At 40.3% G+C, this 14,165-nt stretch overlaps 1 protein-coding gene across 2 annotated transcripts in view; it reads right to left on the bottom strand.

The window, feature by feature from the left end:
* rrn3 (RRN3 homolog, RNA polymerase I transcription factor) overlaps positions 1–13,174 on the bottom strand; it is a 34,149-nt gene extending 20,975 nt beyond the window's left edge. The window contains exons 1-8 of one of the 2 annotated variants that reach the window (XM_059979346.1): positions 13,068–13,174; positions 7,024–7,129; positions 6,880–6,936; positions 6,206–6,295; positions 5,891–6,020; positions 4,511–4,570; positions 3,313–3,376; positions 877–946 (exon numbers count right to left, since the gene is read on the bottom strand). In XM_059979346.1, coding sequence (XP_059835329.1) covers positions 877–946; positions 3,313–3,376; positions 4,511–4,570; positions 5,891–6,020; positions 6,206–6,295; positions 6,880–6,936; positions 7,024–7,116 — 564 coding nt within the window. In that variant the 5' untranslated portion in view covers positions 7,117–7,129; positions 13,068–13,174. Of the gene's footprint in view, positions 1–876; positions 947–3,312; positions 3,377–4,510; positions 4,571–5,890; positions 6,021–6,205; positions 6,296–6,879; positions 6,937–7,023; positions 7,130–12,933; positions 12,953–13,067 lie in introns of those variants that run through there. The other variant, XM_059979347.1, reaches the window with a different exon arrangement.
* Between the last annotated feature and the right edge of the window lie 991 nt (positions 13,175–14,165).

Here is a 14,165-nt window from a genome sequence, read left to right as displayed (position 1 = left end):
GGTAGAGAACCAGTAGACTGCTGCTTTCCGTGTTGTGCCATTGCGGTGAGGCAACACTGGAGTGTCCTCTCCAAGGTGCAGGCCTGGGCAAGGTTGTATGGGAGACCGGCAGTTGCCCAAGCAACAAGTCTCCCCTCTCCACACCACCGATGTTGTCCAAGGGAAGGGCAAGGGCTGATACAGCTTAGGACCAGCGACGACGCAGAAGTTGCCAGAGCAAGGTTGAAGGTAATGTCGGACTGCCTTAGGGACTCCAGCTCCAGACTTGTCCTCAGGGTTTACTCCCGAAGCCTTTCCCATAATTGAGTATGGCCGCAAGGCAGCAAAGGTTTGAAATCAGAGTTTACCCTCTCTTAGATGGACTGCCTTCCCAGGCTGACAAGCTCCATCTACCCGAAGCACTGATTTTAGGGTGCAAGGACCCACCTTCGCCATTTCTCCTGTCAGTAGAAACTGTTCCACCGGGCTTAGAGGCTAAGCCGCACGACAAGGCCAAGAGTCGAACTTGGTTGTCAGAGGCTGTTTGAGGAGCATGCCATGAGGAGCACTTTTAGGTAGTGGGAGCTTGTCCCCACTACCACCTCTTGGCTTGACAACCTTGAAAGTATAGGGCAGACGTTACGAGGTAGGTTTTTACAGAGACTGGTAGGTGTGTGGAATGCTCTGCAGGGGTGATGGTAGAGGCAGATACATTAGGGACATTTAGGAAACTCTTAAGTGGATGACAGAAAAACTTAGGACGATGTGGGAGACCAGGGTTAGATTCATCTCAAAGTTAAAGAGTTGGCACAACATCATAGGCCGAAGGGTCTATACTGTGCTGTACTGTTCTATGTCCTATATTCTTGATTAAATTATAAAATTAAACTTACGTACCAGGGTTCTGGCGGATTTGTTAACATATGGAAACTTTTCAGCTACTATCGGCATCAAAAATTGTGGCGTTCTGCCAAAAGAGAAAACAAAAAGCTTTGGTTCAATATGGAAATTGTAAAACTGAATAGCTCCCACACAAATAACAACAGACATCTGTTGAGCACCTTTAATATGGAAAAACATCACAAGAGACATCACAAGACACAAAAAGATTGGATACTAAAGAGTGATTTGTTCCATTTATTCATTTCTAATTTATATCAGGGATTACTCAAACTCTTATGCCTGAAAGCATCATTCTTTGAAGCAAGAACAAACAGGAAGGATTAAACAATAGGGACCAAAACCTCTCTCCTAGACTGGCCTATAAGCAGCCAACTGTAACAATGAACAATTGCAAATCAACTTGTTAATTTTTACTTAAAATGCACAAATGAACAGTAAGAAATTTTCACAATCACTTGAGAAACTAACATTTTAATTATAGCTATTCTGTTCCAGCTATGGCATCCAAACTTGCTCAACCAGAGAATGAATCAGATTTGTTACCACTGACAATTGTGTTATGTCAAAGATTCAAAGTATAATTGTTATCAAAATATTTTTACAGAATACAACTCCGAGGTTCAAACTCCCACAGAGAGCCATGAAAGAAAGAAACACCGTAGAACCAGTTCAAAGAAAGCATCGGACACCCAACAAGCAAAAAAAGAAAAATTTGTTGTTTTGTGGCAGCAATACACTGCAAGACATAAAAAATTACTATTAAATTACAATGAGAAACAAATAAACACTGCCAAAGAGGAATAAAGAGGAGAAATACACATGAAAATCCTCTTGCCCTAAGGGAATTTCCTATATTTTAAAGTGGAAGTCAACAAAATAGTTATAGAATGCAGTGAAACATTGATGAACCTGCAAAAGAACCATCTTCCCATTAAATATTTGAAATCGTACATATTTATGTGCTTTACCAAATACTACCCAATTCTCTTAATGTCATTTCATCCTTCTGTAGGATAAGATAAACTAAAAAATGAGCTTAATAATGCTGCATTTTAATATCTTTAAATCAGGAAAATGCATTGTATGTTATAATGGCTAATCTGTTTTGGAATCCCTGAGAAGTCTAAGCAATGGAGAAATATGAATAATCCAACTTAAAAAAAAAACATGAATTATTATATCCAGACTACAGTTAACACATGAACATACCTAAACAACACAAAACTTACACACCCCTGGGTAGAGAAAATATGGTGTAACACTGCCATCTACTAGTGGTGTATTGGGAAACCCTTCAACATTAATTCAAATTGCAGAAACAAATCTCAAATTGAGTCATTGCACTCACTTTCACTAATTATTTGATTAACATACCTAATGTGTACTGTATATATGTATTTAATGAACATATACTTATGTCATTCAGTTTTTCATTTGTGTATCATGTGCTCCATTGTACTGCTGCCGCAAAGTTAACAAATTTCACTACAAATGCTGGTGATATCATTGTGATTCTGAACTACAGTAACTATGAACTAAATTATCTTAAGCATCAACCTATATAATTGGGTCAAATTATTCAGTTGATCCAACAGTTTGTTTATATTGTTAAGTACAGCATGCAGTTCTGAGAGTTAGCCTCAACAAGATAAATCCAAATATGAAATCTTGAGTTGAAAATATTCAGCGCAAGTAAAAATCCAAATTGTCTTAAGTACGACCAGCACAATGAAATACTGTCCTGATTCCACACAAAACGGTTAAGTAAAAAACAATCTGCATAATGAGTCCTAAAGTAATTTTTCAATTTAGAAGTGTACAACAAACTGTATTACAACTGCCTGCATCCAATTTTGTTCACTGACCTGTTACCCAATCTTACCCTCAATGGCTCACTAGGTTGCTAATACCTAACCAGCATTTACATTCTCACTGCCTCATTAGTACTGAAAGGAAAAACTAATCTGCTTCAGTCAGATAGCACACTCAGCAGGACTGGGTGTTAACTCTGATACAGAATGCAAAGAATTACAGCTGTAAAATCAAACTTCTCCCAAGAGATTTACATCTTCAAAGAAAATGTTTTCTTGCCCAAAACCAGCTAATTCTAAACATAATTAATTTTTAAAACGATGAATTATTTTGCCCTGTAAATATATTTTAAAATAGTTAAGTAATGATAACGCAATGAGAAAAATATAAAAGTAGCTGTGAGATCAAAAGTTGAGCTAATGAGGAATACTGTTCTCAAAGAGAAATACAGAGAATCTCCATCTTCAATGTTGCTTCATTAAAATTAGAAAATAAAGCAAATATACCAATCAGCAAAAAGAAGTTTTTCCATTGTCCATTATGTATGGTCATTTAAACTCTGTTCCACTTTACTCACTGAAAGTACAAATTAACTAAATAGCAATACAAGATACTTACGAGGGTACATATTTTGCTATCATCTGCAAAGCTCGATGGCAGATGTCAAAATTTCGGGAAAGATCTATAAAGTAAAAATAAGTTAAGAATTTCTAACTGCTAATAAGGCATGGCAGATACAGCCTTTAAATCAGGGCTTCCCAACCTTTATTTGTGTCATGGAGCTTTACCATTAACTGAGGGGGTCCATGGACCCCAGGCAGGGAACTCCCAATTTAAATGAACAGAACATGAAAATGAATAATGGTACTTCACAATGCTTCTGAAAATCAACACATTACATTTGTTTAAAACACAGGAAACATTTAGCGTAAGCAATGGCTAAAGAATGTTGAAAGGCTGGTCCATGATGACAAATCAACCATTCTGAACACCTAGATTCAGCAGAACTATAGATTATCAAACAGATCCAAATTTTCTCCCCAAGGCAACGTGGCAACAACAAAGTAGGATCCACTGTCTGCTGGTTTTGATAATTCAGGAAAGTTTACAAGATAAAAGTTCCTAATATCTTCCTTCTGCATAGTAACAATTACAATGCCAATAACAAACTGCTGGAGAATCTCAATGGGTCCATGAGGGGTAAGGAATTGACAATGTTTTGGATTCAGCCTATGCATCAGGACTGAGAGTGGAAGAAAGATAACAAGGTGAAAGAGTAAAGGGAGAGGCACAAGACAGGGGCTAGTAGGTAGACAAAGGAGGGGTGAAGGACATTGGTAGATGGAGACAGGTGGGGGATAGGTGGAAGCAAATGAGGAAAACGACAGGCAGATGGAGCCAAGTAGGGGAATGGGAGGATAAAAAAAAACAGAAACACAAACACTGCCAGCTTTGGAATGTAGTATGGTGATTGACGAGACAAGGATAGAAGAGAGGAAGGGAGAAGTAGACCAGGAAATTAAGGACAAAGTAATCCTTGCAGAGGACAGAAAGAGGTGGGGAGGGGAAAAAGTGTCTTCTGATGGGATCCCATTGCAGCTGGCAGAAATGCTGGATGTGGAGGCTAGTAAGATGAAAGTCACGGTCTAGGGGAGCTCTATCTCTATTGAGACTACGTGCTTCATTAGTTGGGTTATGCTTTTTGATTTAGGTATCAGTTTAAATTTTCAGGAGCTATGTTTACTCATTACAGATACTAAATGATTTGTATTCACTGTTCAAGCAGCATACTTCAGCACATCTGAAAAAAACTTACTGTCATCTTCATCCTCAGAGTCGGAGATATCCACACCATTTTCTTGGATAATGATTCTCCCTATAAAACAGATTTAAAATATTTTAAATATTTTAAAAAATGAAGAGTTTCCATCAACTGCAAGTGATACAATTGTTTTTCTACCTTTCACCTGTCATTTTTTTTCAAAATAAGTCACTCTTCAGCAAATCCAGCAGTCATCAGTCTCTCCCATTTATCACATAACGCCCTTTTCCAAACTGTCCCACAAAGCAAATATCATCGAGCCAGTTTCCAGATATTGCTCTCACCTGTCATTTACTTTCTGAATTGTCTATGTATCTGCTTAGTGAATGAAACAAACCCACACTACCAAGTGACAATAGTTTATGTACATTCAAAACATACAACTTCATGCCTTCCACTTCTTCAGATGTGCTACTCCAGCAAAGCATGGGGTCACAAACATTAGACATCAACATTCAGAACTTGAGTTGATCCCTTTTACTATTTCTTTCCAATCCATAGTGTCCAAAACTGCAACTCTCAAGTCTGGACCTTGCCCATTGTCAGCCACATTAAATAATCTCTGATTCCCACTTAAGAAATTCAGAGTCCCATTTTGTCAGAGTCCAAAGTCAGTCTCCATGCTGCTGAGTTCAGAATCAGCACTGACTTTTCAAAATGGCAGCTACAGAAAATGCCACCAAATCATCTGCGCTTTCAGCAAATGGCAATGATCTACAAGGAAGTAAACTTAAGAGTAAAAAAAGTTTGTAAATTACAATTGTTTACAAAAGCAAATCTATCAATATGCATCCAACAAAAGCATTCTGCACTGAAAAACAAGTACATGAAAAAAATTAGTTTATTTTTTATTTAGAGGCACAGCATAGTAAAAGGCCCTTCCGGACCATGGAGCCCACGCTGTCCAATTGCACCCATCTAATCTACTAATCCATATGTCTTTAGAATGTAGGAGGAAACTGGAGCACCCTGAGGAAACTCATGCAGTCACGGAGAGAATGTACTTATAGACAGCAATGGGAACTGAACCCAGATTACCAGCACTATAATAGCATTATGCTAACTCCCCCACTACCTCAGCCCACAGTTCTATTTTGTTGGTTTTCAGAACTGAGGCCACGATTAAGAGGGATGGCTGGAAACACTTGTATTGTGCCACTACAGGTGAAATTATTAAGACTTGCACAGGACAGACAAAAGTAAAAACATTTCCAAAAACATTTTCATTAATCAAGAACAAAAATTTGAGGTCCAAAGATGATCAGGAAAAAGTGCTAAACAACTTCAACTGAAACACATAACACAGCAACTGCACTTTTGAAAATATAGGCTATCCTGTCACATATATTAAAAATAAAGCAAATACATTTTTACCTGGTACAAAATTGGAGGTGATCATATTGAGGCAAGACCTCAGGTAGACTGTCTGCGCTGACACTAAGTTGCTTAAAAAGGCCAAGTATTCCTCAACCACCAACCCACTTCGACATAACCATGGCAGCTTCTGAAATACATTTAAGTAATCAGATAAGACACTTAGTTCAATAAAATATGAAAGTTTATATATCTTAAACGAATCTTGTCAAGACAAAATATCAAAACGGCAAAATTACAGAACAAAGTCATCAATAAATGCTAGTCTAGTGAAGCAAAGCAAAAATTTGTGAAAGGAAATGTGAAGAAACTAACCAGTATTTTGCTAACGAGATACTCAAAATCTTTTGTCAACTGTGTTACTGAGGCACGGAATTCCTGAAGCCAATTGATTATTTGAGCATCCTGAGAAGAAGATATGCATATAATCAGAAATTTCAAACTTTGACAGAAACACAGAGATGACAGTTAATCAGTTCATCTAAATTCTGTTAGTACACCAAGACACTGATTGAAGTATTTTTTAAAAAAATCTATTTATATAGTATCTAAAAATATCTTCTGAATACCCCAGGGAATATATTACAGCAAATTAGTTACTTTGAAGAGCTATCTCAGTCATGAAGACAATGCCCTAACCAAGCTGCACAACTCTCAAATAAAATGAATGATGAACATAGTGGTCCTAACAGTGCATCATGCATCAAGCAGCAAAGACCGAAAGATCATTCCTGAAAAGATTTTAAGCCTGTTAAGTTGTTAAGGAGCATCACTGAATCAGCTCAAGAGGTCTCAAAGTACCTCACTTAGACTTACACTAACTAGTCTGATGGACGTGATGCAAATCTGGTATTAGATTTGTCATAATAATGATACAGGAATCAAATAATGATTGGTTAATGATTGCAAGGGTTCAAAGACAAATAAACAAAATGCTATCTGATTAAAAATAACACAAGAAAAGTTTAAAAACACTATTTGTTGATTACCTTTATTTCCGGATCAACCAGCTGAGTCATCAGCAGATTATAATCTGCAGCATCTCCCTTAAGAGAAAAGCAGAATACAAATCAAACGTCCAAAAAGGCAATGAAATTTCCTATATGCAGATAAAAGTATTTTAATTGGTTTACCTGCTTATACTTCTTCAGAGTTTCAGAAACAGTTCCACCAAATCGAACAGTTTTCCTTGGTGGGGAATTAAGGAATTCATTCTCCCCCAACATTGTCAATGAAAACCTTCAGAAAATTAGAAACAATTATTTGTAAATTGTATATAGCTCCCTCTTTCTAAATCTATAACACATTCATTTCCTCAAAGATCTGCCATTCAATTCATGTAAACCATAGCCCAATTGTCAACCTCCTTTCCTCAATTCAACATATCTCCTTGTCAAGAACGCTTAAGCACCAGTCTATTATGTGGAGCTCGTCAAATGCCTTCTGCGCATCTAAATAAACTGCACCTATATGTTCCTTTCTATGAACACTAGTTGTTACAGCCTCAAAGATTTCTAGCAAATTTGTCAAATTATTAAATCTTTGTAAAACCATGTTGATTGGTTTGATTACATTAAAACTTTCCAAATGACTAGCTTTTTCTTGCTTGATTAGTAACGAGAGCATCTGCTGGACCTCTACAGGAGGGTTTAACTGGTGTGGGGGGGGGGGGGGAAGAATGCAAATCAGAAGTGAGGCAGATGAGACAAAATTCAATGTGTCTGTAGATGAGACAGACAGCAGCACGACAGGGAGTGAAGAAAGAATGTTGAATTAAATTGCAGTTACTTCAACACAAGAGGCCTGACAGGTAAAGCAAATGAACTGAGGACATGAATAGCTGCATTGGATATTATGATTACAGAAACAAGGCTAAGGGAGGGGCAAAGCTGGCAGCTAAATGTTCCAGGGTATGGGTGTTCTGGTGGGATGGAGGTGGAGGAAAAGGAGGGGGAGTTTCATTTCTGATTAAGAATAATGTCAAAGTAATAGTCTGAGATGAAATTACTTGAAGATCATCCAGTAAGACTTTATGGGTGAAATTAGAACAGGGCGGTCACTTTGTTGTACCATAGGCTCACTCATAGGCAATGGGAATTAAAGGAACAAATCTGCAGGGAGATTGCAAGAATAATCGGGTTTTCAGAGTAGAGGATGTTAACTTTCCTTATATAGACTATAAAGGGCACAGTGGTAAGGGCTTAGATGGTATGGAATTTGTTAAGTGTGTTCAGGAAAATTCTCTCAGACAATATACAGAAGGCCCTACTAAGGAGATGACAAAGCTTGATTTACTCTTGGGAAATAAGGCAGGACAAGTTACTGAGGTGTCAACAGAAGAGCACTTTGGGACCATAGATCATAGTTCTATTAGTGGCAAAATATTTATTTATTTAGAGATACAGTGCAGAATAGGCCCTTCCAGCTGTGTTGTCCAGCAACCACCACCAACCTCTGATTTAACCCTAACTTAATCACAGGTCAATTTACAATGACAAATTAACCTACTAACATGTCTTTGGACTGATCCACAAGATTCAAATTGGGGGAAATTTTGCCAGTATTAAAAAGATCCTTGCAAAAAGTTTATTGGAATAGGTTGCTTGCAAGCAATGAGAATTGGGAAGTATGTGAGAGGAGTCAGAAACTCAAGATCTGCATGTTCCTGGTAGAGTGAAGGAAAAAACTACGCACAAGACTACATCTGCTAGCCATAAGAAGACATGATCCTCTGTCACTCATCTCAGTACATGAAGACCAAGAAGGACAGAAGGACATCTGGGTAACTACAAAAACCCTAGCAGAAGCATAAAACAAGAAATCAAGAGAATTCTTAGAAGCTTGGTTCTCAATGGAAGACACTATTAACAAGCATATTGAACTGGACACAATTTATGAACCTTTGCAACTGCAGGATCGGGACTGAGGGATGAGCTGCAGACACCAGAGGTACGATCACTCACAACAACTGATAACCAGGGAAACAGGCCAGAGTAAATCATTCAGCTATGGTTGGCCGGGACCCAGAAGCCAACCAAACAGAACAATGAGTCGGACCAATATAAACCCAAGCACCCCACAGCAACAACACTCAATGTCACCTCAACAAGGCAATGAAACATTTGCAACCTAACCTGCAAGCTTGGCGAACAGCCTTACAAACATGATTTTATATGTATATCAAGGGAGAAAAAGAGTAACCAAAGAGAGAATAGCACCTCTCTTTGTGTGGAGCCACAGGAGACGGGTAAGGTCCTCAATGAATATATCTCTAGATTTTATGTGGAGAAGAATATGACAACCTTGGAACGTGGTAATTTATAGGGATGTCTTGGGGATAGTCCACATTATGGCATAGGAGGTACTGTATGTCTTAAAACATATGAAGGTAGATAAGTTGCCAGGTACATCCAAGCGTACTGTGGGAAGCTACAGAAGAAATTCTGGGAGCCCAGGCTGAGATATATATGCATCAGCATTAACAATGGTGAAATGCTGGAAGACTGGAGGGTGGCTAATGTTGCGTCTTTATTTAAGAAGGACTGCAAAGAACAACATGGGAATCACAAACTAGTAAGCCTGACATCTGTAGAGGGTAAGATACTAAAGGAGATTCTGAGGTTTAAGATATGCCAGCCTTTGTAAAGACTGGCATGGTTGGTTGAAAAGGGATAGTCAGAATGGCTTTGTGCATGGGAGATCATTTGTCACAAAGTTGAGTTCTTCTGAAAAAGTAACCAAATTTGATGAAGGCAGGGAACTGTTACACATGGTTTACATGGACTTTAGTAAGGCCTTTGATAAGGTTCCACATGGTAGGCTGCTATAGAAAGTTAGGTCACATGGGATCGAGGGAGAGCTAGCTAATTGGATACAGAACTGGCTTGATGGTGAAAGCACAGGGTGATAATGGAAGCTTGTTTATCAAAATGGAGGTCTCTAACTATACTGGACAGCAATTTTTTTAAAAAAAAGTGTTGATTCCTCAATTTTTTGTGGTTATGACAGACCACTTGAATCTGAACACAAATAAAATTTCAGTTTACTTATATCATGTAGGAATTTGGAGAAATGAGTAATTATCTTTTACTGTATACTTAATTGCACAACGGTGCTGACACTTTGCAATAGTTCAGCTAATCTAAAAATGTTTTGTTGATGATTTTCATTTGTTTCACTAATTTTACACCCAAAGTTGAGCTCCTTGGCTTTCTTAATAAGAGGAGTCATGCTCCATCTTTGAGATTTAAGAATATACTCACAAATACAACAGAGAATATCAGCTTTTTTTTAAACACTGGCAAGACATTTTAATATCACTAATACTCCTGAAAACACAATTATTTTATTAGAATGAGTACACACAATATGCTATGGGCGTAAAGCATGAGCATCAATATCATCGCAAACCGATATACATGTAAATGCAATGCATAGAACAGTGTGTGCATGATGCTTTTATACCCTAAATCTGTCCTGCCGCGCAGCATCTGCCCTGCCTAGGCACGCACAGGCATGCCTGGATAAGACAGAAAATTTTCCAGCTTACATTGTGAGAAATATTATAACTGACTTGAATTATGAACTGAAATAAAAATATAGGTAATTTCCAAATAATGGTGCATGATAGTAAAGTTTCATGGTGGTTTTCATAATCAGCAGCCCAAAATCCTTAAGATACACCAAAAGTATTCAGAAAGCAAAATCTTTGTTCTTTAGTGCTATTGGTATTCCCCAGGTGTTGGTATTAGTTCCACTACTATTTGTCACCTATATCAATGATTTGTAGGATCAAGTGCTATTGACAGTGAAGGTGAACATTAGGATTTACTGAGGGATCTTGATCAGCTGGATAAGTCAGAGGTCACCAACCTTTTTTGCACTGCAGACCAGTTTAATATTGACAATATTCTTGCGGACTGGCTGATGGGGGGGGGGGGGGGTGTTAATCATGATCGGAATACAACAATACTCAAAAGGGGTTCCTTATGTCCAGTCTATTTCGCAATTTAGTTTTCGTGGCTCTCAGCACTTGCTTCTGTCCTGCTTGCTCACGTTTTTTTCTGCTCAAAAAACTCAACAGATTTGTCTTTAAGTGCAGGGTGCTTGGACTCAAGGTGCTGAAGCAGTTTTGAGGGCTTCATTGCCTCATTAGACAGCCTCCAGGCCTGAACGCCATGGCCAGGTGCGGCTGGTCGTGGGTGGGGTGAGAGGACAAGGTAAGGGCCAGAGGTCCCCGTACGGGGGCTGCAACGGTCGCAGTCTGGTGAGAGCGACCAACTGAGTGAGGAGAGCGACAGGACATGTGCCCGCCCCCCCTTGTCAGTAGATAGGATCTATCGGCCGTCAAAAGTTTGGCTCGAGGGATGACTTTCAGTAGATTGCAGCGAGGTAGCTGCTCTGCTACTTACAAAATGCTGAGCCCGAATTAGGTCGTCTGCGAATATTTTAGCACCGGGTTCCCCGTGAACATTTGGTGTGTTAAATAGGTTTAGAGGCAGCGCTGATCTGTCCGCGCGAGGCCAACCAGTGATCCCTGGCGCGAGGGTATCACTGCATTTAGGCAACCAATGACCTCGCATGTGTTCAAGTTCCAACAGAGGACATGACAGGGATTGAGGAAAGGTGCAGTGGACTCATATCGTTTCAGTCACCAAATCATATGGTTTCCTCGCGGCCCGGTAGCACATGCTTTGCAGCCCGGTGGTTAGGGAGCACTGGGATAAGTGAGCCGAGGAATGGCAAATAGACTAAGAACTAAGTGTTGCAATTGGAAAAACAAATCAAGGTAGGATATTCATAGTAAACAGTATAAACTGGAGAATATTATAGAACAGAGGGACCAGAGGACGGCCAGTATATGGAATGAGCTGTTTTTGAAAAAGGGTGTAGTTCTTTCCCGGCATATATGACTAGTAACCTCTTTCCTGGCTTCAAGCTGAGTACAGGTATCGATTATAACCAACAGAATCGTGTCTGGGCAAGTCTAGTAATACCACCAGACTAAACTTACCCAGGCATCATCCCTGAAGATGGCAGAGTCTGTCACCAAAATTGATACCTGTACCCGGCCTGAAGCCGAGAAGAGCCTTCTGGGCTGTTTTTGTTGTTCTTCCCCTCCACCATTCCATTCCTGAATGGACATTACACCCATGAACAGCACCTCACTATTTTTTTTGCACTATTTAATCTAGCTCTTTAATATATACACTACTGCAATTTACAGTTTATTTTTGTATTATTACATTTTGCTATGTACTGCTGCCACCTGGACAAGTTTCATGACACGCTGGAGATATTAAACCTGATTCTGATTCATAGGAAGTGGTTGAAGCAGATACATTAATGACATTTAAAAGGTACTTGCGTAGGTATGGATAGGAAAGGTTTACAGATATGGACCAAATGCTGGATAAAAGGACTAACTTAGATGGATATCTTGGTTGGTACAGATCAAAAGCAGGAATCAGCCTGTGACAACACTACAGGATTCTACTTGCCAGCAACTGATGTTAAGAGCCTGATCATCTCGAGGAACAATCGGTCAAAAGCTTATTGAACCTCTTTGATCTACCCTTGGCAAGAAGACTGACATTTGCACTAACACATTTACTCTTTTACATAACTTTTCACAAGAAAAGCCATCAAACTATTCGCTTTCCTAGTTGTGTGCTGCACTTGTATAGTAACCGTGGTTCATCTACAAGGCCAATGGAATCTACTATCCCCCCCGCCCCCCAGCAAGTCAATATGTAACATACAGTCAAATCGACTGAAAACCAACCCTCAGCCTTATCCTTAGAGAGGAAACGCCAGGACCGTTTATGTCTTCGCTTCCCTTTCCCCAGGTATACGATCTGGCTGCCCGAACGTCTGTAATCAGGGATGGAAGGCTAACTGTGCCAGAGCTGAGACGGGGGTCGGGGTTCGGAGGTGGGGATAACGGCCGGCGTTCGGCCACTCACCGCGGGCAGGGATCGCGCTCTCGCCCGAGGGTGGGAGACGGTGACCGGTGGCGTGTCGCATGCTCGCCGGGCACTCACTTCTGCAGCGCCCATGAAGCAGGCCTGCAGCCCTCTCTCCACCGGCTTCAGACTCCGGTTCGGATTCCCACTCGCCCCCACAGCCAAGAGGCGCCCGCTACCACCGGGCGAGTAGGTGCTGCTGCCTCACGTACCTGCGACGGGCTAATCCAGAACCGTGCGCTCGGTTTATCTGCCGCCAGCACAGGCGCCCGGCCTCCGCGCCATGCTCCCACCCGGAAACACTAGCACTTCTTCCGGAAGGACATCCCCAGGTGGCTGCCCCGCTCAGCCAGAAACTCCTCCCTCAGCACTTCGTCCATCATGCTGTCAAACCGAGGGAGCCGTAAATACTCAGCAGGTCGTGCCGTGTGAGCGAAGAGAGAAAGTACTAACCTTAAACTCGAAGATTGCTTTACCAGAGCTTCAGTACGATATCCGCTTGAAAAGAGATTCACTAATTTCTGAATTGAAAAGGTGATCCTATCAATAGCAGCGAAATAGTTGAGATCCATTTTCTTTGGAGGTTAGAAGAATGGATGAAATAATTGATAGATATGAAATCGTGACTGGGTAAATGTCAAGATGTTTCCACTAATGGGAAGTGTTGAATGATAGCACAAGAACTACACACTTTCTTCCTCTGAGTCCACACCCCAGAGATGTACATTTGGCTACTGTAAATTAAACATAGTGTTGATGAGTGGCAGAATCTGATGGGAATATGGGCAGAATAGGTTAGAGGGAAAATTAGCAAGGTAATGGGAATGCTTTGTGAGCCAGTGTGGACTGAGCTGATATGGAAATAATGCTGGTCAGATACATAAGGATAATCCCATGGGAGAGCCAGATAAAATGAGGAAATAGTGGGAAGAATTGCAGGAAATACTTTGGCTAATAAGTAGAGGTGATCACATTCAGCTGGACAATACAAGAGCTGGGTACTTCACACTCAGTGGATAACTTTATTAGGTACACCTGTACACCAGTGTATTAATGCAAATATCTAATCAGCCAATCATGTGGCAGCAACTCAATGCATAAAAGAATGAAGACATAGAAAATAGGTGCAGGAGTAGGCCGTTCGGCCCTTTGAGCCTACACCACTATTCAGTATGATCATGGCTGATCATCCAACTCAAAACCCTGTACCTGCTTTCTCTCCATACTCCCTGATCCCTTTAGCCACAAGGGCCATATCTAACTTCCTCTTAAATATAGCCAATGAACTGGCCTCAACCGTTTCCCGTGGC

The sequence above is a fragment of the Hypanus sabinus genome, chromosome 9 (genome assembly GCF_030144855.1).
Source record: "Hypanus sabinus isolate sHypSab1 chromosome 9, sHypSab1.hap1, whole genome shotgun sequence".
Lineage (NCBI taxonomy): Eukaryota > Metazoa > Chordata > Chondrichthyes > Myliobatiformes > Dasyatidae > Hypanus > Hypanus sabinus.
The sequence above is the reverse complement of the archived record's forward strand: the minus strand, read 5'-3'. Positions and strand labels throughout refer to the sequence as shown.